This window comes from Tamandua tetradactyla, chromosome 11 (assembly GCF_023851605.1).
Source record: "Tamandua tetradactyla isolate mTamTet1 chromosome 11, mTamTet1.pri, whole genome shotgun sequence".
In the NCBI taxonomy this organism is placed as follows: Eukaryota; Metazoa; Chordata; class Mammalia; order Pilosa; family Myrmecophagidae; genus Tamandua; species Tamandua tetradactyla.
In genome coordinates, this window is record NC_135337.1 from 90,401,264 (window position 1) to 90,423,654 (window position 22,391).

The following is a 22,391-nucleotide window of genomic DNA, read 5'->3' on the forward strand; positions in this document are numbered from 1 at the left end:
CGCTGTCACACACACCTATGCCTAACCTGGCCCGGCTCACACGGGCACAAACGGGGGCCACCCTACCCCCTCACAGCGTGGTGTGTGACTCTGATCGCCCCCGCACCCCTTGGCTCGAGTTTTGAGACGCCGCAAAGAAGCATAACACCGTCCACACTGTATCACCCCGACATCGGACCCCAGGACACACAATCCGTGAACACACGCAGCGGGGCGGGACCCTCAGTCCCCAGAGAAGGTGGTCTAAGAGTCAAGGCAGACTCCGCGTCCTGGCAGTGGGGGTGTGGGGGTGGGGTCTGCTGAGGGTGAGTGCCCCATAATAATAGCAGACACTTATATGGCAGTTCTGCATAAAGGAACGCAACCAAACCTCAAGCAACCCTATGAGGTTCGGTATTATCATTGCCCCATTTCGCAGGCGAGGTCATCGAGGCACAGTCTCCGAGCTAGAATTAGCAGGACCTTCATTCACTGCAACGACCCTCAGCGCCTGGAACTGCACCTGGCACCGAGCGAGCGCTCAACACATGTTTGTTGCAAAGTGAGGGAATCCACATCTCTTCCAGCTTTAATGAGTCATCTTCGCGTCTCAGGTGGGGAGAAACTGGGGCCTCGGGCAGTACCCATAGGTCCCGGGAGTCCAGCCTCGCAGCGTGGAAAAGTTCCCGCGGGTCCTTCTCCAGCCGCGCTCTCCGGTTCCCAGGATGGGGGGCGGGGGTGGTTTGCCTCCTCAGGGGCGTGGCCGGTCAGTTGTGAGGCGGGACCAAGGTAACTTCGCCTTCCTATTGGTGTTTCCCCTGATGTGGGCGGGAAATCGCTAAACTGGCCTTTTTGATTGGCTGTCGCCCCGGTGGCCCGTGACCCGGAAGGCCTTCGGGCCAACATGGCTGCGCCCAGGGGCAAGCCATAGCCGGCCTGGAGGCCGAGGCCGGCAGCGTTAGGAGGTAAGTGGGACCGTGAGGTGCGCGTGAGGGGACGAACGCGAGCTGCTGGGCCCGGGGGCAGCCGGTTCCGTATCCCCAAGAGTGGAGGGAGGGTCCCAGAGGGAACCAGCCTCCAGGGTCAGGGAGCCATGACCTTTTGAGGTGCCAGGAGGAGACGTGCCGGACAAGGACGCCCGTCGCCCCACGCCCCTTATTTCTTAATTTGCAGATGAGACAATTTAGGCTCAGAGAGGTTAAAACACTGGTCCGTGGTCACACCGCAAGTCGGTAGGGAGGCGGGAATTCCAAGCCGCGTCGGCCTTTTTCTTCCCAGGGATCCAGAATCCAGGTAGCCAGCTGCAGAGTTGTACGTACATCCTGCCGCGGGATTCAGAATTATAGAAGTGTAGCGCTTACTCTCATTCCACTGATACTTGTTGGGTAGCTACTATTTACCAAGCACTGCCCTGATTGCTGGAGATACAACAATGAAGAAGACAGATTCTTGGAGGAACCAAGCTTTGTAGAAGTCAGAAATAAGCCTGAAAGGATTTCAGACACTGAAAACTGCTAAAAATGCATTAGTTGGGGGTGATGAGAGCTTTTAGATTTGGGGTCGGGGACGGTCAGTGGAGGCCTCTTATTTGAACAGAGACAGTCCTAGGGAGATCTGGGGAAACAGAGTTTCAAAAAAGAGAGAAAAGCAAATGCAAAAAAAACTCTGAACCTGGAATAAACTCGGCTTTAGAAACAGTGTAGCTGGAGCTGCCCATGATTGAAGTAGAGTTTGGAAGGGGAGGAGTTAGGGGGTTTTATTTTAAGTGTGATATAACATTGGTGACTTTAGGCAGAGAGCACTGAATTTAGTTTACGTTTTAAAACGCTGCCTCTTGTCAGGGTGGCGACGACTGACTGGAGGCAGCCAAGGGCAGAAGTGGGAGACTGGGTAGGTATCCAGGGACGGGTGATGGATGGAGAGAAGTGGATGCATTGGGAATCAGTTGGGAAGGAGTTCTGGTACTAGTTGATGGATTGCTTGGGGGAAGGAGGGACATAGTGAACTTGCAAAATGTTTGTGGCCTGAAAACTTGAAATGGTGGCACCATTAGGTGGGATGGGGAGAAACAAATTTAAGCAAGGATGTCAGTTTGGAGGAAGTCGAGCTTGAGATGGCCAGATTTGTACCAGAGTGGCTCTTAGGTATTGAGGCTGGAGCTCCTGGCTGGTGTTGGAGATACATTTTTGAGAGTACATAGATCAGCATTTTTCAGACTTTAAGGCACATCAGAGACATCTGGGGCCCTTGCTGAAATGCACATTCTAATTCCGCAGGTTAGGATTAGAATTAAGATTTTACATTTCCAACAAGCTCCCAAGTAATGGTGGTACTGCTGGCCTTAGGGACACAGTTTGAATAGGAAAAGTTTAGAATAGTGGTTCTCTATCTTCGCTGCATACCAGAGTCATTGGGGTGCTTTAAAAATGCTGATGCCGGGGCCCCACTCCTAGTTATTCTGAATTTAATTTATCTGGAGTTTAGCCTGAGCATGAAGATTTTTAATTTAATTTACTTTTACTAAAAATTTTTTCCAACACTTTACTGAGATACATTCATATATCATATAATCGATCCAAAGAATACAATTATTGTCTCACAGTATCATCCCATGGTTGTGCATTCCTCACCACACTCAACTTTAGAACATTTTCATTACTCAAAAACAAACAAATGAACAAAAACAAGCAAACAAAACCCATCACGTCCCATACCCCTTATCCTCCCCTATTATTGACTCTTAGCATTGGTGTGGAGCATTTATTACTGTTGATAAAAGAATATTAAAACATTATTAGTAACTATAGTCCGTATTTTGCTGTAGGTGCATTGTTTCCCATATATCACTGTTATTAACTCCTTGCAATAATGACATACATTTGTTCTAGTTCATGAAAGAAGAGTTAATCACAGTCATTGTCCACCACAGGATTCACTGTTAAGCAGCCCCGTTTTTATCTTCTAGATTTCTTTCTAGTGACATAGTCTACTCTAAACCTCTCCCTCTCAACCACAATCACTCATGTAATTCAGTGCTGTTCATTAAACTCACCATATTGTTCTACCATCACCTCTATCCATTTCCTAATTTAAATTCAATCTAGTTAAAAATCCTACACAAATTAAATATCCATTCCCCATTCTAAAAATGCTCATTCTACCTCCTGGTAACCCATGTTCTAGATTTGATCTCTGTGAGTTTACTTGCTATAATTACCTCATATTAGTGAGATCCTAGAATATTTGTCACTTTGTATCTGACTTATTTCGGTCAACATAATGTCCTCAAGGTTCATCTGTGTTGTCCCAGGCTTCAGGACTTCCTTCCTTCTTACAGCCAAATAATACTTTCTTTATCCACTCGTCGGGTGATGGGCACTTGGGTTGTTTCCATCTTTTGGCAATTGTGAGTAATGCCGCTATGAACATCAATGTGCAAATGTCAGTTCACATCCCTCCCTTCAGTGCTTCTGAGTCTATACCTAGTAACAGGACTGCCGGATCATATGGCAGTTCTATACTTAGCTTCCTGAGGAGCCGCAAGCTGCCTTCCAAAGTGGCTGCACCATTCTATGTTCCCACCAGCCTTGAAGAAGTGTTCCTATTTCTCTACATCCTTTCCAACACTTGTAGTTTCCTGTTTTTTGTTTGTTTGTTTTTGATATGGCCATTCCAGTGCGTGTGAAATGATATCTCACTGTGGTTTTGATTTGGGCATTGGGAATTTTTAAATCTCCCTAGATGATTCTAATATAAACAAAGTTTGAGAACCACTAGAGCTGTGTACAGGAAATACAGAGAAGTGAGGAATAAGTTCACTGATGCCACAAGAAAGCCGACAGATGAATCCAGAATATGGGGTTCTGCAGGCTCATTTTTCAAAGCATCATTCCGCATCAGCGTCATGCAGGAGCTTTTACATGTGCAGACTCTCTGGCCCCACCCCAGGCCGGCGGAATCAGAGTCTGCATTTTACCCAAGATACCAGGTGATGCATATGCGCTGTCAAGTTTGTAAGCATTGTAAATTTTCTAGAAGGAAGTGGGAGGGAAGGGGAAACTGCTGAATGACTGAGAAACAGAGGCCTGGGATCTAGGAAGCAAACCAAGCGGATGTCAAAAGAAGAGGCAGGATGGGAGGGAAGAAGAGGGGGGTGTCACCTGTACCAGGAGGTCCTGAAAAATTGAGGAAGATAAAGCCTGAGAAGTAACCAGTGGCTTAGGTAAGATGTAAGACACGGGGTGGGGCTGCGGCACCTTTACAAGACTGGTTTCCGTGGGATGACGAGAGCAGCAGCCAGGTTGGGGACACTGAGGAAGGAGCCTCTTGGGAGAAACTTTGCTGTAAAGGGAGTAGGATATGGAGCAGAGGCTGGAGTGGTACCTGGGGTCCAGATGGGAGAAACTAGAACAGATTTAAATGGCACTAAGAAGGGTCCAAACATTTTCCAACTTATTCTATGAGGTCAGTGTTATCCTGATACCAAAGCCAAATGCAGACATCACAAGAAAGGAAGACTACAGGCCAGTATCTCTAATGACTGTAGATGCAAAAGTCCTTAATTATGTACTCTGACCATGTGGGGTTTATCACAGACGTGCAACGTTAGTTTAACAGGAAAATCAATTAGTGTCATTCACTATATTAATAGAATAAAGGACAAACCACATGACCATCTTAATGCAGAAAGATCACCCTTTCTTGATAAAAACACTCCACAATTCTGAATCAGTGGCAACTGGTGTCAATGAGAGAAATGCAAATGTAAACTAGGGAAGATATAAGGAATACAAAGTAGTTTATTATTCAAAGACTCTCTTGCTATAAAACAAAACAAAAACACACACTCCACAAACTTATAGAAGGAAACTTACCTTGAGAAAGGGCATCTCCTACATAATGGTAAAAGACTGGATGCTTTCCTGCTAAAATCAGGACAGAGACAAGGATGTCTACCCCCACCACATCTATTCAACATTGTACTGGAGGTTTGAGCTGGGGCAGCCAGGCAAAAAAGAAATAAAAGGCACCCAGATTAGAAAGGAAGAAGGAAAACTAACTTATTCAGGCATAACATGGTCTGGCTATAGAAAATATATGAAAATACATGTTCATCCTAAGGCATGCACAAAATAATGATTAGAGCTAATAAACAGATCCAGGAAGGTTGCAGAAGAGAGGATGAACATATAAAAATAAGCTATATTTCCATATACAGCAAACAGCGTGAAAATGAAATTAAGATCGTTTCCATTTACAATAGCTTCGTAAAGAATAAAATACTTAAGAACAAATTTAACAAAAGAAGTACAAGATTTGTTCACTGAAAACTATACAAAACGTTGAAGGAAACCAGGAAAGATCTAAATTGTTAGAGAGACATCCCATGTTTGTGGATCAGAAGACTTAATTAAGATGGGAGCATCTCCCAAATTGATCTACAAATTCAACAGAGTCCTTATCTCTAGAATCTCAGCTATCTTGCTTGTAAAATTTGCTAGCTGATCCTAAAATTCTCGTGAAAATACAAAGGACCCAGAATAACCAAAACAATCTCGAAAAATAACAAAGATGGAGAACTCACATTCCCAGTTGCAAAATTTACTACAAAGCAACAGTAAACAAGACACTGTGGTACTGGTATAAGGCTAGATAGATAGCGCAATAAAAGAGAATTAAGAGTCTGGAAATAAACCCTTACATGTACATGTTGATTTTCAACGACGGTGCTAAGACTATTCAATGGAGAAAGATTAATCTTTACAACAAGTGGTGCTTGGACAACTGGATTTCAACAGGCAAAAGGAAGTTGAACCTCTTCCTCATACCAGATGCAAAAACTCAAAATGGATCATAGTCCTAAATTTGAGAGCTCAAATTATAAAAAGTCTTAAAAGAAAACAGGATTTACTCTGCTTGGCTTATCTAATGGTTTCTTAGATACAATACCCAAAGCATAGCTACAAAAGAAAAAGTAGATGAATTGGATGTCATCAGAGTTAAAACTTGTGCTGCAAACAGTACTGTCCAGAAAGTAAAAAGGTACCCCACAGAAGGGGAGAAAATATTTGCAAATCATAAGGGCCTGGTATCCAGAATACATAAAGAACTCTTACAACTCAATAATGAAGAGGAAAATGGACAAAGGATCTGAATACATTTCTCCAAAGAAGATATCCAAATGGCCAATAAACATTTGAAAAGATGCTCAACATCTTAGGATGTGGAGAAGTTGGACCTTACACATTGCTGGTGGGAATGTAAAATGGTACAGCCAACTTTGGAAAACAGTTTGGCAGTGCCTCAAAACGGGACACGAACTTACCATATGTTCCCAGCAGTACACTCCTATGTATATACCCGAGAGAAGTGTAAACATATGTTCACACAAAAACTTGTACAGGAATGTTCTTAGCAGCCTTACTCATAATACCCAGAAAGTGGAAACAACTCAAAGCCCCATCAGCTGAGGAATGGGTAAATAAAACGGTTATATCCATACAAAATATATATTTTTTTACAATAAGAAGGATTGAGGATTTGAGTCATGCTACAACATGGATAAGCCCTGAAAACATGCTAAGAGAAATAAGTCAGTCACAAACGAGCACATATTATAAAATTCCATTTACATAAATGCCCAGAATACGGAAATCTAAGACATAGAAAAGAAACAAATGGTTACTGGGGGCTGAGGGGAGGGAGAGAGGATTCGGGAGGAACTGCTAATAGGTACGGGGTTTCTTTTAGGGGATGACAAAAATATTGTCAAATTAGAAGGGTCAACTGTTGGTGAATAAAGCTGTTAAAAATAATCATAAGGGGGTGGGCCACGGTGGCTCAGCAGGCAGAGTTCTGGCCTGCCATGCCAGAGACCCGGGTTCGGTTCCTGGTGCCTGCTCATGCGAAAAGTAATAATAATCATAATCATAAGGAAAACAATCCAGTAAGGAAGGGTGCTGTTGCAGGAGCACATACCTCGGGCAAGTGAAGAGTTTGGCCCAGCAGAACAGAGAACCCCAATTTTAACAGGAATCCAACGCCCGTTTGTGTATGAGAAAAGCCAGGCCACTGAGGGTGGCATGGTGGGTTAGCCACAGTGGTTTGGAATGTGGCCTCTGACCCCAAGGGACTCTTTCTTCCCTTAACAGCTGATGCTGTCTCTTCTCTCTTGACCAGGTAGTCGTCTGACAAGCGGAGTCATGAGCTGGGTCCAGGCCACCCGGCTGTCCCGGGGCCTCTTGAGGGGCTGGGGCAGCATCTGCGGGGCCACCCTCACGGGACCCCCTTTCTCTCAGGTAACAGCCAGCTAGGTGATCAGCTCCCCTGGTCGGGGTGCAGGAAGAAGGCCTGGGATGTGCTTCCAACCCCCACAGATGAAGCCAGCTCTCAGGGGTCTGGGCTGACCTGTCCATTTGGTGGGCCCATCCAAGGTCCCTAATTTAAGAGGTGCCCGTGCTCATATGAGTGAGGGGCTGCGTTGGAAAATAAGGACACGTTATGTGGTAAGTGGGATGGTGGCTGTGTGTAGCTCCTTCTAAAGATGGGGGCCGAAAATTGAACTCCCATCCTAGACCCACAGTGACCAGGTGGTGTAAGCAGGTTAACAGCCACAGATAAAATAACAACAATGATGGTGACAGTACTGACATTAATGGCTCCTTAACTGAGCATCTACCCTGGTCCTGTGCTGACCATTTCATTTATATCATCTCCTTTGTGGTGTTTCCTCTCTTTTGGGCATTCCAGAGCATCTTTTTTCCAATTTTCACCCTAAGCCCCAACCACCTGTTGTATTAATGGCCTAAAATTTCATTTAGAATCAATGCTCCCCCACCCATCTTTTTTTTTTATCCTCACCCTATCTAAAAGCAGTACAATGGGATGAGCTCACCCTAATTATGCAGTATATTGGGGGCAGCAGAGCAGAGGGACTGAGAGCAGAGACCCAGTCTCTACTCTGCTGCTTGGACACCCCCCAGGCATCCCACTTCACCCCCCTGGGCCCCAGTCTCCTTATCTGTAAAATGGGCACAGTACGAGCACTCCCTCATAGTGCAGTTGTAAAGACTGAATGAGTCTCATGCTGATGAAGTTATCAACCGTTCCTGGAATGTAAGAATATTCAGTAAATATTGGCCCTTATCTGCTACACGTTTTTTTACCATGCCTTTAGGTAACCATTCTAGTTAAAGCATTCGATTTAAAGTAAAATAAGAAATTAAGATGTTAGTGTACCATCTAGAGTAGGGGTCAGCAAATTTTTTCTTAAAGGATCAGAGAGTAAATATTTTCAGCTCTATCATGGGCCATGAGGTGTTGGTCACAACAATTAACCTCACTATTGTAGCAACAAAAGTAGCCCCTGGCAATCCGTACATGTAGGAGCAAGGCTGTACTCCAATAAAATTTGATTTACGAAAGCAGGCAGTTGGCTGGATTTGGCCTGCAGGCCATGGTTTGTCAGCTTTTGTGCTGGAGGGGTCGGCCCTGCTCCCAGCAGCTGTGCACTCCCTGCTTGGGGGAGCAAGGTCTCTTCGACCCCAGGGAGGTGCCACCATAACAGATGGGGAAACCAGTTCCCAAGCAGGAAAGTGGGATGTGGAATGCCACTTGGCTGGGACGGTTGAGCCAAGACTCCCACTGAGTCTAGAATCGTTTTAAACTTATCTTTTGAGTAAGTGACATAGTTAAAGATGTGAGTAATGTAGTTGGAACTTCAAAAAGTTCTGCAGCTATACTGTGACAAGGGCTGGCCCTCTCCTGTCCAGCCACCACTTAGTGTCTCTGGAAGCCAGAGGTGTAACCCATTTATTATATTTCCTCTAGAGTTATTTTATACCTAAACAAGCAAACAAACAAACAAGCAAACAAACAAAAACTGTACATTAAAGGTTGACTCTTGTTATTCACGGTAGTTCTGTAAAGTCACCGGGAGCCCTGAATTTGTGAATCAGAACCATGATTTCTAAGGGAAATACAGGGTTAAGTTCTTATAAGCCTTTGGCCATGACATTTTCATTTCAGCCGATCAATACATACCTTGATTTCCCATGTGTTTCTGATTAAAGACCCTTATTTGATATATTCTTTTTTTTTTTTTTTTTTTTTTTTTTTTTTTTTATTTTTATTTTTTTTTTTTATTTTTTATTTTTTTTTATTACTTAAAAAAAGAATTAACAAAACAATTAGAAATCATTTCAATGTACATGTACAATCAGTAATTCTTAATAACATCACATAGTTGCATATTCATCATTTCTTAGTACATTTGCATCGATTTAGAAAAAGAAATAAAAACACAACAGAATAAGAATTAAAACAATAATAGAAAGAAAAAAAACAAAAAAAAACAAAAACAAAAAACCTATACCTCACATGCAGCTTCATTCAGTGTTTTAACATAATTGCATTACAATTGGGTAGTATTGTGCTGTCCATTTCTGAGTTTTTATATCCAGTCCCGTTGTACAGTCTGTATCCCTTCAGCTCCAATTATCCCTTCTCTTTTTTTTTTTTTTTTTAATTAACGGAAAAAAAGAAATTAACCCAACATTTAGAGATCATACCATTCTACACATGCAATCATTAATTCTTAACATCATCACATAGATGCATGATCATCATTTCTTAGTACATTTGCATTGGTTTAGAAGAACTAGCAACATAACCGAAAAAGATATAGAATGTTAATATAGAGAAAAAAATAAAAGTAATAATAGTAAAATCAAAACAAAACAACACAAAACAAAACAAAAACCTATAGCTCAGATGCAGCTTCATTCAGTGTTTTAACATGATTACTTTACAATTAGGTATTATTGTGCTGTCCATTTTTGAGTTTTTGTATCTAGTCCTGTTGCACAGTCTGTATCCCTTCAGCTTCAATTACCCATTGTCTTACCCTGTTTCTAACTCCTGCTGAACTCTGCTACCAATGACATATTTCAAGTTTATTCTCGAATGTCCGTTCACATCAGTGGGACCATACAGTATTTGTCCTTTAGTTTTTGGCTGGATTCACTCAGCATAATATTCTCTAGGTCCATCCATGTTATTACATGGTTCATAAGTTTATCTTGTCTTAAAGCTGCATAATATTCCATCGTATGTATATACCACAGTTTGTTTAGCCACTCTTCTGTTGATGGAGATTTTGGCTGTTTCCATCTCTTTGCAATTGTAAATAATGCTGCTATAAACATTGGTGTGCAAATGTCCGTTTGTGTCTTTGCCCTTAAGTCCTTTGAGTAGATACCTAGCAATGGTATTGCTGGGTCGTATGGCAATTCTATATTCAGCTTTTTGAGGAACCGCCAAACTGCCTTCCACAGTGGTTGCACCCTTTGACATTCCCACCAACAGTGGATAAGTGTGCCTCTTTCTCCGCATCCTCTCCAGCACTTGTCATTTTCTGTTTTGTTGATAATGGCCATTCTGGTGGGTGTGAGATGATATCTCATTGTGGTTTTGATTTGCATTTCTCTAATGGCCAGGGACATTGAGCATCTCTTCATGTGCCTCTTGGCCATCCGTATTTCCTCTTCTGAGAGGTGTCTGTTCAAGTCTTTTTCCCATTTTGTAATTGGGTTGGCTGTCTTTTTGTTGTTGAGATGAACAATCTCTTTATAAATTCTGGATACTAGACCTTTATCTGATATATCATTTCCAAATATTGTCTCCCATTGTGAAGGCTGTCTTTCTACTTTCTTGATGAAGTTCTTTGATGCACAAAAGTGTTTAATTTTGAGGAGTTCCCATTTATTTATTTCCTTCTTCAGTGCTCTTGCTTTAGGTTTAAGGTCCATAAAACCGCCTCCAGTTGTAAGATCCATAAGATATTTCCCTACATTTTCCTCTAACTGTTTTATGGTCTTAGACCTAATGTTTAGATCTTTGATCCATTTTGAGTTAACTTTTGTATAGGGTGTGAGAGATGGGTCTTCTTTCATTCTTTTGCATATGGATATCCAGTTCTCTAGGCACCATTTATTGAAGAGACTGTTCTGTCCCAGGTGAGTTGGCTTGACTGCCTTATCAAAGATCAAATGTCCATAGATGAGAGGGTCTATATCTGAGCACTCTATTCGATTCCATTGGTCGATATATCTATCTTTATGCCAATACCATGCTGTTTTGACCACTGTGGCTTCATAATATGCCTTAAAGTCAGGCAGCGCGAGACCTCCAGCTTCGTTTTTTTTCCTCAAGATGTTTTTAGCAATTCGGGGCACCCTGCCCTTCCAGATAAATTTGCTTATTGGTTTTTCTATTTCTGAAAAATAAGTTGTTGGGATTTTGATTGGTATTGCATTGAATCTGTAAATCAATTTAGGTAGGATTGACATCTTAACTATATTTAGTCTTCCAATCCATGAACATGGTATGCCCTTCCATCTATTTAGGTCTTCTGTGATTTCTTTTAGCAGTTTTTTGTAGTTTTCTTTATATAGGTTTTTTGTCTCTTGATATATTCTTTATCCATTGACATTGAACTCATGTGCAATAGCCCTGGAACTCCTGCTGGAACGAAGCTCATCAAACACACATAGTTTCTCCATCTGGCACATCCCTGTCTTCTTGCACTTAGGAATACTAGACAGCACTTCAGCACTACACTTGGGAGCCGTTTTAATCAGCGAAACCACTGACAAAAAGCCCCCAAGTCCTAAAAACATGGCACTAAATATACTACGGAAAGGACACTTGTCAGTGGGCGAGCTGAATATGAACGCAGAGTTGCCTTGTTCAGTCTCAACAGAGACGTGCACATCAGGTGACAAACCTGTCACTGCTCTGCGCTTGTGCACAGATTACCACGAAAGCACCACGAGTTTTGATCTGGGGGTCTCAATACATTTTACGAGCAAGCAAACTCACAAATATAGAATCTGCCAATAATGAGGATCAACTATATATATTTTTTGTTCTTTTGCACAAATGGGGCTCTACCCTTGTTTCGCACAGGGCTTCTTTTCCATTTAATAACATACCTTGGGGCTTATTATTTCGGATCACACAAGACCCACCTGGGTCTGTTTTTCAGCTGCAGGGGTTCCTTGTCCAGGTACATAGTCATGTGTTTAATTGCTCCCTTGCTGATGGGTATTTGGGCCGTTTCCACTGCTGCGGAGGATAACTTTCTACAAAAGGCATTTGGCACGAGTCTGCTTATAGTGGTCAAATTTAAACACCCCGAATTGGGATTGCTGGGCCCAATGGTGGAGAATATTGGGTTAATACCTCCCGGGAAGGTTTTACCAACTCTTCTGGGGGTGGCGAACAGTGTTTCCTCACAGCAGTGCCAGCATCGTGTTTTACACATTTTGCAAAAAATGTGGTTTTTTGCAAATGTGATGTTGGGGTTGTAAGCACAGCCCCACCCTTCCCTGGGGACCCCTGGGGATGCCCACTGGCACCTCTCCCAGCAAAGAGCCATCCTGGTTGTAAGCCAAGGGACTCCAGCAGCTGCCCTCTCCCTCTAGGTACCCCCCAAAGCCCCGCGGGGCCTGCACTGCAGCGCCACTGTCCACAGCTCTGACTCCTGGCTGGTCCCGCTCCCCCCTGAGCCCCCGCGGAAGCCCACCAAGGCCCCGGCGCAGCACGAGGAGCTGTTTGGAGCGGCGCCTGGCGAGCGGGACAAGGCGAGCTTCGTGCGGGCCGTGCAGCACTTTGAGCAGCGCAGTGCACGCAAGCGGGGCCACGTGGACTTCATCTACCTGGCCCTGCGCAAGATGCGGGACTACGGCGTGGAGCGGGACCTGGCCGTCTACAACCTGCTGCTCGACATCTTCCCCAAGGAGGTCTTCCGGCCGCGCAACATCTTCCAGCGCATGTTCGTCCACTACCCGCGGCAGCAGGAGTGCGGGATCGCCGTCCTGGAGCAGATGGAGAACCACGGTGAGGCCCGCGGGGCGGTGCGCGGGCCCGGCCCACAGCCTCGGGGACCGTCCACGGCCCTGACTCGCTTCCTTACCTCTGCCTTGGTCCCCCTCCTCCCCTTCTCTCAATCTGTCTGGCCTCTCTTTCCTGCCTCCCTCTGGTTTTCCTTTCTGATCCCCTCCCTGTCTTCCCTTCTCGCCCTCTGACTCGCTCCTGGACGCTCCTCGGTCTTTCTCCCCTCTCCCTCCATCCCTCTGTCCACGCCGCCCTCCCCTGGGTTCTGCCTGCCTTCCTGGGCACAGGGGTGATGCCCGACAAGGAGACCGAGTTCCTGCTGATTCAGATATTTGGGCGCAAAAGCTACCCCATGCTCAAGTTCCTGCGCATGCGGCTGTGGTTCTCCCGCTTCAAGAACATCAACCCCTTTCCGGTGCCCCGAGACCTGCCTCAGGACCCCGTGGATCTGGCCAAGCTGGGCTTGCGACACATGGAGCCCGACCTCAGCGCCAGGGTCACCGTCTACCAGGTACCAGTCCCCACCACCCCCGCAGCCACCAGCGCCGCCTGCCTGGCCCCCTCCCCTCCCCTCTGTGATGTGGAGTCCCACGGCTCTTTCCCCTGAGCACAGCCAACCCGGACCTCTGCCCTTTCTGTTTGTTATATTCTCAGCACCTGCCTTCCTTTCTGTTCCTTGCACACTGTGCCAGTTTCCAGCTTGGGTTTGCACTTGCTTTTCCCTCTTCCAGGAAACTCCCTTTCATATTCCTCAGGTCTCAGCTCCACGGTCCCTTCCTCTGGATGCCCTTCCTGACCTCCCCGGCTGAGCCACCCACCTCCTCCCCGTGCTGGCCACATTTATTTATTTATTTCTCCAAAAACCGTGACTTGGTTTCCCCTGTGTCTCCCAAACAGTTGTTTGTTGAATGAATGACATATCACCACCCATCCTCCACTCATGCCAAGCTGCACAGGGGATCCGAAGGGAGCTCCTCACAGCGCTTGTCATTGGTCCTGGAGGCTGACCCCAGATAGTAGTTTCCCTGTTGTGAGATGGAGAAGCCTTGGGGGAGGCAGGGGGCAAGGAAGGCTTCCTGGAGATGGTGAGACAAGTTGGGTTTGGGTAGGACAGGAGAGGCACAGGGAACCTTCTGGGCAGAAGGAATGGTGTGGGCAAGGGCTTGGAGATGGGGCTGGGAACCACTTGGGTGCAGAAAGGTCTTCCTTTCGCTGTGGCCTGGGGAAGAAGAGGCCTGGGGGACACTGGGTTAAAGAGCTTGGTTTTGAACCTGTTGAGCATTGGGGAGAGCCATGGGGAGGTTTTAAGAAGACTTAAGAGGGGCTCAGAGTTCTGTTTCTGGAAGGATTCATGATGTCCAAAGCATGGTGTTGGGCAACACTGGGGCCAGATGCTGGAGGGGGTCATCTCAGAGGTGACTGAGGTTTCTAGGTGGGAGAGGACAGAAGTGGGCTTGAATGTGGCAGCAGAATAGAGAGGAAGAATAGCTTTTCTTGTATTTCTTAATTTTTTGCAAGTAATAGGTCTGCATGGTCAAAAACACCAAACAGCGCACGTGCACACACACACACACACATACACCTATGGTGAATGGGCCGATCTCCTACCCATCAGCCCCTTCAGCCAGACGTAAGTGCCCTTGTCATTATCCTTGTCTCCTTCTAGAGAGACTCTGCATTTGCAAGATTTGTCTTTTTTTTCTTTTGTATGGATATCCTTTTATATATAATTTTTTCTCTCTGGTTCATTATGAACAATACATACAAGAAAGATTGAAAACATAGTGAAATGATCACCCTTAACCCCATCACCTAAATTTGGAACAGAAATGACCCAGACATCCATCAAGGGAGTTGTATAGATTCGGCCTTGGTACATTGTACGTCACCAAGCAGCCTGGAAGAGGTGAGAAGAGCCAGTGAAGAGAAGTGTGAATGTGTGTATGTGTGGGGGGGGAGGGGAGGAGGGGGTATGTGAAAATATAAATATGTTTGCTCCTTTTTACAAAAACAAATACTGGAAAGATTCCAAGTCAGAAATGGGTAAAAGTGATTATGTCTACGGGTAGCAAGGGGGACTTGGGTAGAGGGGCAAGGAACGGCAGCAAGATGTTTCTTTTAATACAAGCTGACTTTTTTTCTCTTAAACTTTTAATTTTGAGATCATTTCCACCTAAAGGATAGTTGCGAAATAATGCACACCCATTCGGAGACTTATCACCCCCAACCTCCACCCCCAGATATCCAGATCCACCAACTTTTACATTTTTGCCACATGTGGGGCTGCGTTTTAATCACTGTAAATGTCAAAAAAAAAAGGGAGAAATACCCACCAAAATTGAGAACAGGAACAAACAAATGTGACTAGATATCTCATTGGTAATATAACCACCAAGAGAAATAAATAATTCTGAGTCAGCATAGAACCCAAACTACCTTGCAGGCATGTATTCAAAGAACAGAAAATAACTGGAGATAAATTCTGAACTTGATGCCATAGATTTATGGTTAGCAATAATATTGAAACTATTTAATGAATACTGAAGTATAAATCAAATTTAAAAATCTATTACTGTTGAGAGGAAGCAAAATTCTTAATCTGAGAGGAAAAAATATATATATATAATCAAAACTACATAAAAACTCCATAATATTAAATTTTAAATGAAAAATTGGTATAAATGTATAAACTATTCATCAAAAAAGCCCAGAAGCAAAACCTATACTTCTAGAAATCTTTCTTGAATGGCAGACCATTGTACACATGAGCTGCTCCTTGCTTTTTGCTTTTTTCCCTTAATAATGTGGCTTGGAGCCAATTCTAAGTTAGAATCTGTTGATTTTGAACTTGAAAGGATGGATGTTACATGTAATAACAGGTCAGACAGTTCTGCCAAAGAGCAGGTGCTTTTTTTAAAAAAAAATTAAATTTCATTTAGTGTTTTGAGAAGTAATTATATCCAGGGTATAGAGTTATAAAGATACAAAAGGATAATTCCACCCTGCCTCTCCTCCACAGAGGCAAACGCCATGGCTTGTTTCTCCTGTCTTTTTCCTGGGATAGTCTGTGTATGTGAAATTATTTTTCTTTTCTAATTTCACAAACGCATAGCACTTAGTACATGGCAGGCACTGTTCTGAGCATTTTAGAACCTGGGGAAGTCTGTGCTATTAACATCCCCATTTTTTTTTTAACATCTGTTCCCCTATTATTTATTTATTTATTTATTTATTTTGATGTATAAAAAGGTAACTTTATTTAATATTACATAATAAATTACATGAACATTTTAAAGATCTGCATAATCAGTGAACCAAGTCTCCAAATGAGCAACGCATGATGTTTACAAGATCCATTTGAAGTGCAAGATAGACTAGTGGATTTTACCATAAGAATATCAAAATTGCTCACTGATACAGTTTCAGATTCCATATTGCTTACAAGTAACCTGTAAAAAAATTGCCATTTATCAAATTTTGGTGAAGTATCAAAGAACAGCCACAATTCCTGAAAAGGATATAACATACTTCTTCTTCTTCTAACTACATGTATGAAGCTTGATTTGCTTCACATCTTTCAATCAAAACAACCTATTACAACAGACTGAAAACAGAGAAGCAAAATGCAGCTGTCTTCTAAGAAGCCAGAAATTAAAGTGATTTGCAAAAATGTAAAACAATGCCACTTATCTCATTAAATTATGCTTTAGAGTATATATATATATTTTTTCACAAAAGAATTTTTTTTTAATTAACGGAAAAAAAGAAATTAACCCAACATTTAGAAATCATACCATTCTACATATGCAATCAGTAATTCTTAACATCATCACATAGATGCATGATCATCATTTCTTAGTACATTTGCATCGGTTTAGAAGAACTAGCAACACAACCAAAAAAGATATAGAATGTTAATATAGAGAAAAAAAATAAAAGTAATAATAGTAAGAACAAAACAAAGCAAAAACCTATAGCTCGGATGCAGCTTCATTCAGTGTTTTAACATGATTACTTTTCAATTAGGTATTATTGTGCTGTCCATTTTTGAGTTTTTGTATCTAGTCCTGTTGCACAGTCTGTATCCCATCGGCTCCAATTACCCATTATCTTACCCTGTTTCTAACTCCTGCTGAACTCTGTTACCAATGACATATTCCAAGTTTATTCTCGAATGTCGATTCACGTCATTGGGACCATACAGTATTTGTCTTTTAGTTTTTGGCTAGACTCACTCAGCATAATGTTCTCTAGGTCCATCCATGTTATTACATGCTTCATAAGTTTATCCTGTCTTAAAGCTGCATAATATTCCATCGTATGTATATACCACAGTTTGTTTAGCCACTCGTCTGTTGATGGACATTTTGGCTGTTTCCATCTCTTTGCAATTGTAAATAACGCTGCTATAAACATTGGTGTGCAAATGTCCGTTTGAGTTTTTGCCCTTAATTCCTTTGAGTAGATTCCCAGCAATGGTATTGCTGGGTCGTATGGCAATTCTATATTCAGCTTTTTGAGGAACTGCCAAACTGCCTTCCACAGTGGTTGCACCATTTGACATTCCCACCAACAGTGGATAAGTGTGCCTCTTTCACCGCATCCTCTCCAGCACTTGTCATTTTCTGTTTTGTTGATAATGGCCATTCTGGTGGGTGTGAGATGATATCTCATTGTGGTTTTGATTTGCATTTCTCTAATGGCCAAGGACATTGAGCATCTCTTCATGTGTCTTTTGGCCATTTGTATTTCCTCCTCTGAGAGGTGTCTATTCAAGTCTTTTTCCCATTTTGTAATTGGGTTGGCTGTCTTTTTGTTGTTGAGTTGAGCAATCTCTTTATAAATTCTGGATACTAGACCTTTATCTGATATGTTGTTTCCAAATATTGTCTCCCATTATGTAGGCTGCCTTTCTACTTTCTTGATGAAGTTCTTTGATGCACAAAAGTGTTTAATTTTGAGGAGTTCCCATTTATTTATTTCCTTCTTCAGTGCTCTTGCTTTAGGTTTAAGGTCCATAAAACTGCCTCCAATTGTAAGATTCATAAGATATCTCCCTACATTTTCCTCTAACTGTTTTATGGTCTTAGACCTAATGTTTAGATCTTTGATCCATTTTGAGTTAACTTTTGTGTAGAGTGTGAGATATGGGTCTTCTTTCATTCTTTTGCATATGGATATCCAGTTCTCTAGGCACCATTTATTGAAGAGACTGTTCTGTCCCAGGTGAGTTGGCTTGACTGCCTTATCAAAGATCAAATGTCCATAGATGAGCGGGTCTATATCTGAGCACTCTATTTGATTCCATTGGTCGATATATCTATCTTTATGCCAATACCATGCTGTTTTGACCACTGTGGCTTCATAATATGCCTTAAAGTCAGGCAGTGCAAGACCTCCAGCTTCGTTTTTTTTCCTCAAGATGTTTTTAGCAATTCGGGGCACCCTGCCCTTCCAGATAAATTTGCTTATTGGTTTTTCTATTTCTGAAAAATAAGTTGTTGGGATTTTGATTGGTATTGCATTGAATCTGTATATCAGTTTAGGTAGGATTGACATCTTAACTATATTTAGTCTTCCAATCCATGAACATGGTATGCCCTTCCATCTATTTAGGTCTTCTGTGATTTCTTTTAGCAGTTTTTTGTAGTTTTCTTTATATAGGTTTTTTGTCTCTTTAGTTAAATTTATTCCTAGGTATTTTATTCTTTTAGTTGCAATTGTAAATGGGATTCGTTTCTTGATTTCCCCCTCAGCTTGTTCATTGCTAGTGTATAGAAACACTACAGATTTTTGAATGTTGATCTTGTAACCTGCTACTTTGCTGTACTCATTTATTAGCTCTAGTAGTTTTGTTGTGGATTTTTCCGGGTTTTCGACGTATAGTATCATATCGTCTGCAAACAGTGATAGTTTTACTTCTTCCTTTCCAATTTTGATGCCTTGTATTTCTTTTTCTTGTCTAATTGCTCTGGCTAGAACCTCCAACACAATGTTGAATAATAGTGGTGATAGTGGACATCCTTGTCTTGTTCCTGATCTTAGGGGGAAAGTTTTCAATTTTTCCCCGTTGAGGATGATATTAGCTGTGGGTTTTTCATATATTCCCTCTATCATTTTAAGGAAGTTCCCTTGTATTCCTATCCTTTGAAGTGCTTTCAACAGGAAAGGATGTTGAATCTTGTCAAATGCCTTCTCTGCATCAATTGAGATGATCATGTGATTTTTCTGCTTTGATTTGTTGATATGGTGTATTACATTAATTGATTTTCTTACGTTGAACCATCCTTGCATACCTGGGATGAATCCTACTTGGTCTTGATGTATAATTCTTTTAATGTGTTGCTGGATTCGATTTGCTAGAATTTTGTTGAGGATTTTTGCATCTATATTTATTAGAGAGATTGGTCTGTAGTTTTCTTTTTTTGTAATATCTTTGCCTGGTTTTGGTATGAGGGTGCTGTTGGCTTCATAGAATGAATTAGGTAGCTTTCCCTTCACTTCAATTTTTTTGAAGAGTTTGAGCAGAGTTGGTACTAATTCTTTCTGGAATGTTTGGTAGAATTCACATGTGAAGCCGTCTGGTCCTGCACTTTTCTTTTTGGGAAGCTTTTGAATGACTGATTCAGTTTTTTTACTTGTGATTGGTTTGTTGAGGTCATCTATTTCTTCTTGAGTCAAAGTTGGTTGTTCATGCCTTTCTAGGAACTTGTCCATTTCATCTACATTGTTGTATTTATTAGCGTAAAGTTGTTCATAGTATCCTGTTATTACCTCCTTTATTTCTGTGAGGTCAGTGGTTATGTCTCCTCTTCCGTTTCTGATCTTATTTATTTGCGTCCTCTCTATTTACTTATTTTTAATCCATGTGTTTTACTCATCTGTCCATACTGTAGATAAAAGGAGCATCAGACACAAGGTTTTCACAATCACACAGTCACATTGCAAAAGCCATATCATTATACAGTCATCTTCAAGAAACACGGCTACTGGAACACAGCTCTACATTTCCAGGCAGTTCCTCCAGCCTCTCCATTGTACCTTAACTGAAAAGGTGATATCTATATAATGTGTAAGAATAACCTCCAGTATAACCTCTCAACTCTGTTTGGAATCTCTCAGCCATTGACACTTTATTTTGTCTCATTTCGCTTTCCCCCTTTTGGTCAAGAAGGTTTTCTCAATCCCTTGATGCTGAGTTCCAGCTCCTTATAGGATTTCAGTCCCACGTTGTCAGGAAAGTCCATACCTCTGGGAGTCATGTCCCACATAGAAAGGGGGAGGGCAGTGAGTTTGCTTGTTGTGTTTGCTGAGAGAGAGAGGCCACACTGAGCAACAAAAGAGGTTCTCTGGAGGTGACTCTTAGGCCTAATTTTAAGTAGGCTTAGCCTATCCTTTGTGGGGTAAGTTTCATATGAACAAACCCCAAGATTGAGGGCTTGGCCTATTGCTTTGGTTGTCTCCACTGCTTGTGAGAATATCAGGAATTCTCCATTTGGGGAGGTTGAATTTTACCCCCTTTCTTGCCATTCCCCCAAGAGGACTTTGCAAATACTTCTTATTCACTGTTCAAATCACTCTGGGATTTATCGTGGCATCACTCTGGACAAACCTACAAAATCTCATGCCCTACTCAAGGTTGCAGATCATCCCCATTTTGCAGTGGGGTGAACTGAGGCTCACAGGTAAAGTGACTTGGCTGAGGCTACCTGGCTTGTGGCAGAGCTGGGATTTTAACACAGGTGGGCTGGCTCCAGGATTCCCTGGTGTAAGCATCTTAAATATGGATGGCTTTTGCCAAATAGGGTGGAAGCCAGAAGGGGGTGTGCTTGAAGGACATGTAGGAGGCCTAATAGATGGGCCCAAAAGGTGCCCATAGCTCTCTGGGAGCCCCATTCCCCTCTCCCCCGGCTCCTCTAGGGGCCAGGGACTGCGCGCTCCCTCGCCCACTCTTTCTTACAGATGCCTTTGTCCAAAGACTGGACAGGAGCAGCTGATCCTACCCAGCCACACATTGTAGGTAAGGCCCCCTGCATGGGCCAGCCAGACCTTGCCCCAGGCAGTCCCCTGCCAGGCCTGGTGGGTGGGCTCCGGGGGCCTGGGGATAGAGCCTTTCTGTCAGACCCAGGCATGCATGTCACAACTGCAGGAATCCAGAGTCCCGAGCAGCAGGCAGCCTTGGCCCAACACAACCCGGCCCGGCCCATCTTTGTCGAGGGCCCCTTTTCCCTGTGGCTCCGCGACCAGTGTGTCTATTACCACATCCTCCGAGCTGACTTGCTGCCCCCAGAGGAGAGGGTGAGGCTCCAAAGTGCACATAGCTACTGGGATTGGGAATCGAATGTGGGTTTCAGGCGAGGGTAAGCTCCTGGGGGGCTCAGAGGCTCAGGCTGGGGGTGGGGGTGTCAGCCAGCTGGCTGCAAGATCCTTGGCCTCTGACCCTGCCTGCACTTCCCCCCACCTCCGAGTAGAAAGTGGAGGAGATTCCGGAGGAATGGAACCTCTACTACCCCATGCAGCTGGACCTGGACTATGGGAGGAGCGGCTGGGACGACTATGAATTTGATATCAATGAAGGTAAAAACCACAGGGTTGGGGCTCCCGGGGCCCCATAGGACAGGGTGCTCTCGCCAAAACACAGCTACTGAGAGCCAAGAGGCTGCACATGGGCACATGCAAGCCAGGCAGCCCTCCTTCCCACCTTACAGAGTGCCTCTGCGCTGGTTGCTGGTTGTGACCTGGACACTGGCTAGCGGAGGGCTTCCTGGCACAATCTGGTAGAACAGGGAGGCATCACCTAAGTGAAGCCTGGGGAGGGCCATCAAGGCAGAGAGAGCAGTTTGTGCAAAGGCTCGGAGGCACAAGAAAGCTCAAAGGCAGCTTAATGCCCCCTGCCCTTGGCCTCAAAGCCATGTGGGTTGAGATAGGGGAGCGTCTGCCCCAGCCCCCACAGCACCGACTCTGAGGCCTGTTTCTCCCAACAGTGGAGGAAGGCCCCATCTTTGCCATGTGCATGGCGGGCGCCCACGACCAGGCCACACTGGCCAAGTGGATCCAGGGCCTCCAGGAGACCAACCCGGGCTTGGCCCAGATCCCCGTGGTCTTCCGCCTGGCAGCGTCCACCGGGGAGCTCCTGGCGGCCTCCCCAGGCCTGAAGGAGCCGCCCCCACCGCCCCCTCAGAGCCAGGAGGAAGAGGAAGATAATCTGCAGCGGCAGGAGCGGGGCCAGAGTTGAGCCTGAGGGCTCCGGCATGAGGGGAGGAGTGGCTGGGGCCGGAAGACTGGACTGATGTGAAAGGCATGAGATGGCCTTGAAGTGTACAGCAAATAAAAGTTTCCTGCCCAGAGCTGTCCGTCTCTGGTACTGTGGTGTCCCCTCTCCAAGATCTCAGAGGTGGGCAAGTTTAATGCCCGGTGTCCTGCTCTTTAAAAGCTATCCAGTGGCCAGGACTGACAGGTCCGACACCAGGCCATCCTTCTCTGCCTCCACTTGACACCTCCTACCCTTTGCTTGT

General features: G+C 43.9%; 1 protein-coding gene across 5 annotated transcripts; it reads left to right on the plus strand.

Annotated features, from left to right (window-relative positions):
* The first annotated feature begins 855 nt into the window (after positions 1-855).
* ECSIT (ECSIT signaling integrator) lies at positions 856-22,241 on the plus strand. 5 transcript variants are annotated; one of them, XM_077121732.1, is made up of 10 exons: positions 857-944; positions 1,153-1,272; positions 1,821-1,869; positions 7,159-7,277; positions 12,465-12,879; positions 13,164-13,387; positions 20,839-20,896; positions 21,026-21,174; positions 21,348-21,453; positions 21,861-22,241. In XM_077121732.1, the coding sequence occupies exons 4-10, from the start codon at positions 7,182-7,184 to the stop codon at positions 22,109-22,111; spliced, it is 1,299 nt and encodes a 432-aa protein (XP_076977847.1). In that variant the 5' UTR covers positions 857-944; positions 1,153-1,272; positions 1,821-1,869; positions 7,159-7,181; the 3' UTR covers positions 22,112-22,241. The 5 variants fall into 5 exon arrangements, with proteins under 5 accessions (XP_076977846.1, XP_076977847.1, XP_076977848.1 ...); XM_077121733.1 differs by lacking the exon at positions 1,821-1,869; XM_077121735.1 differs by lacking the exon at positions 1,153-1,272 and having other exon boundaries at positions 865-944.
* The last annotated feature ends 150 nt before the right edge of the window (positions 22,242-22,391 follow it).

Excerpts from the sequence above, each read along its gene's own strand:
- ECSIT (XM_077121731.1), top strand. The coding sequence starts at position 7,182 with ATGAGCTGGGTCCAGGCCACCCGGCTGTCCCGGGGCCTCTTGAGGGGC. Across the intron at positions 20,897-21,025 it reads TACCCAGCCACACATTGTAG|GAATCCAGAGTCCCGAGCAG; the intron begins GTAAGGCCCCCT and ends TCACAACTGCAG. Across the intron at positions 21,175-21,347 it reads TGCTGCCCCCAGAGGAGAGG|AAAGTGGAGGAGATTCCGGA; the intron begins GTGAGGCTCCAA and ends ACCTCCGAGTAG.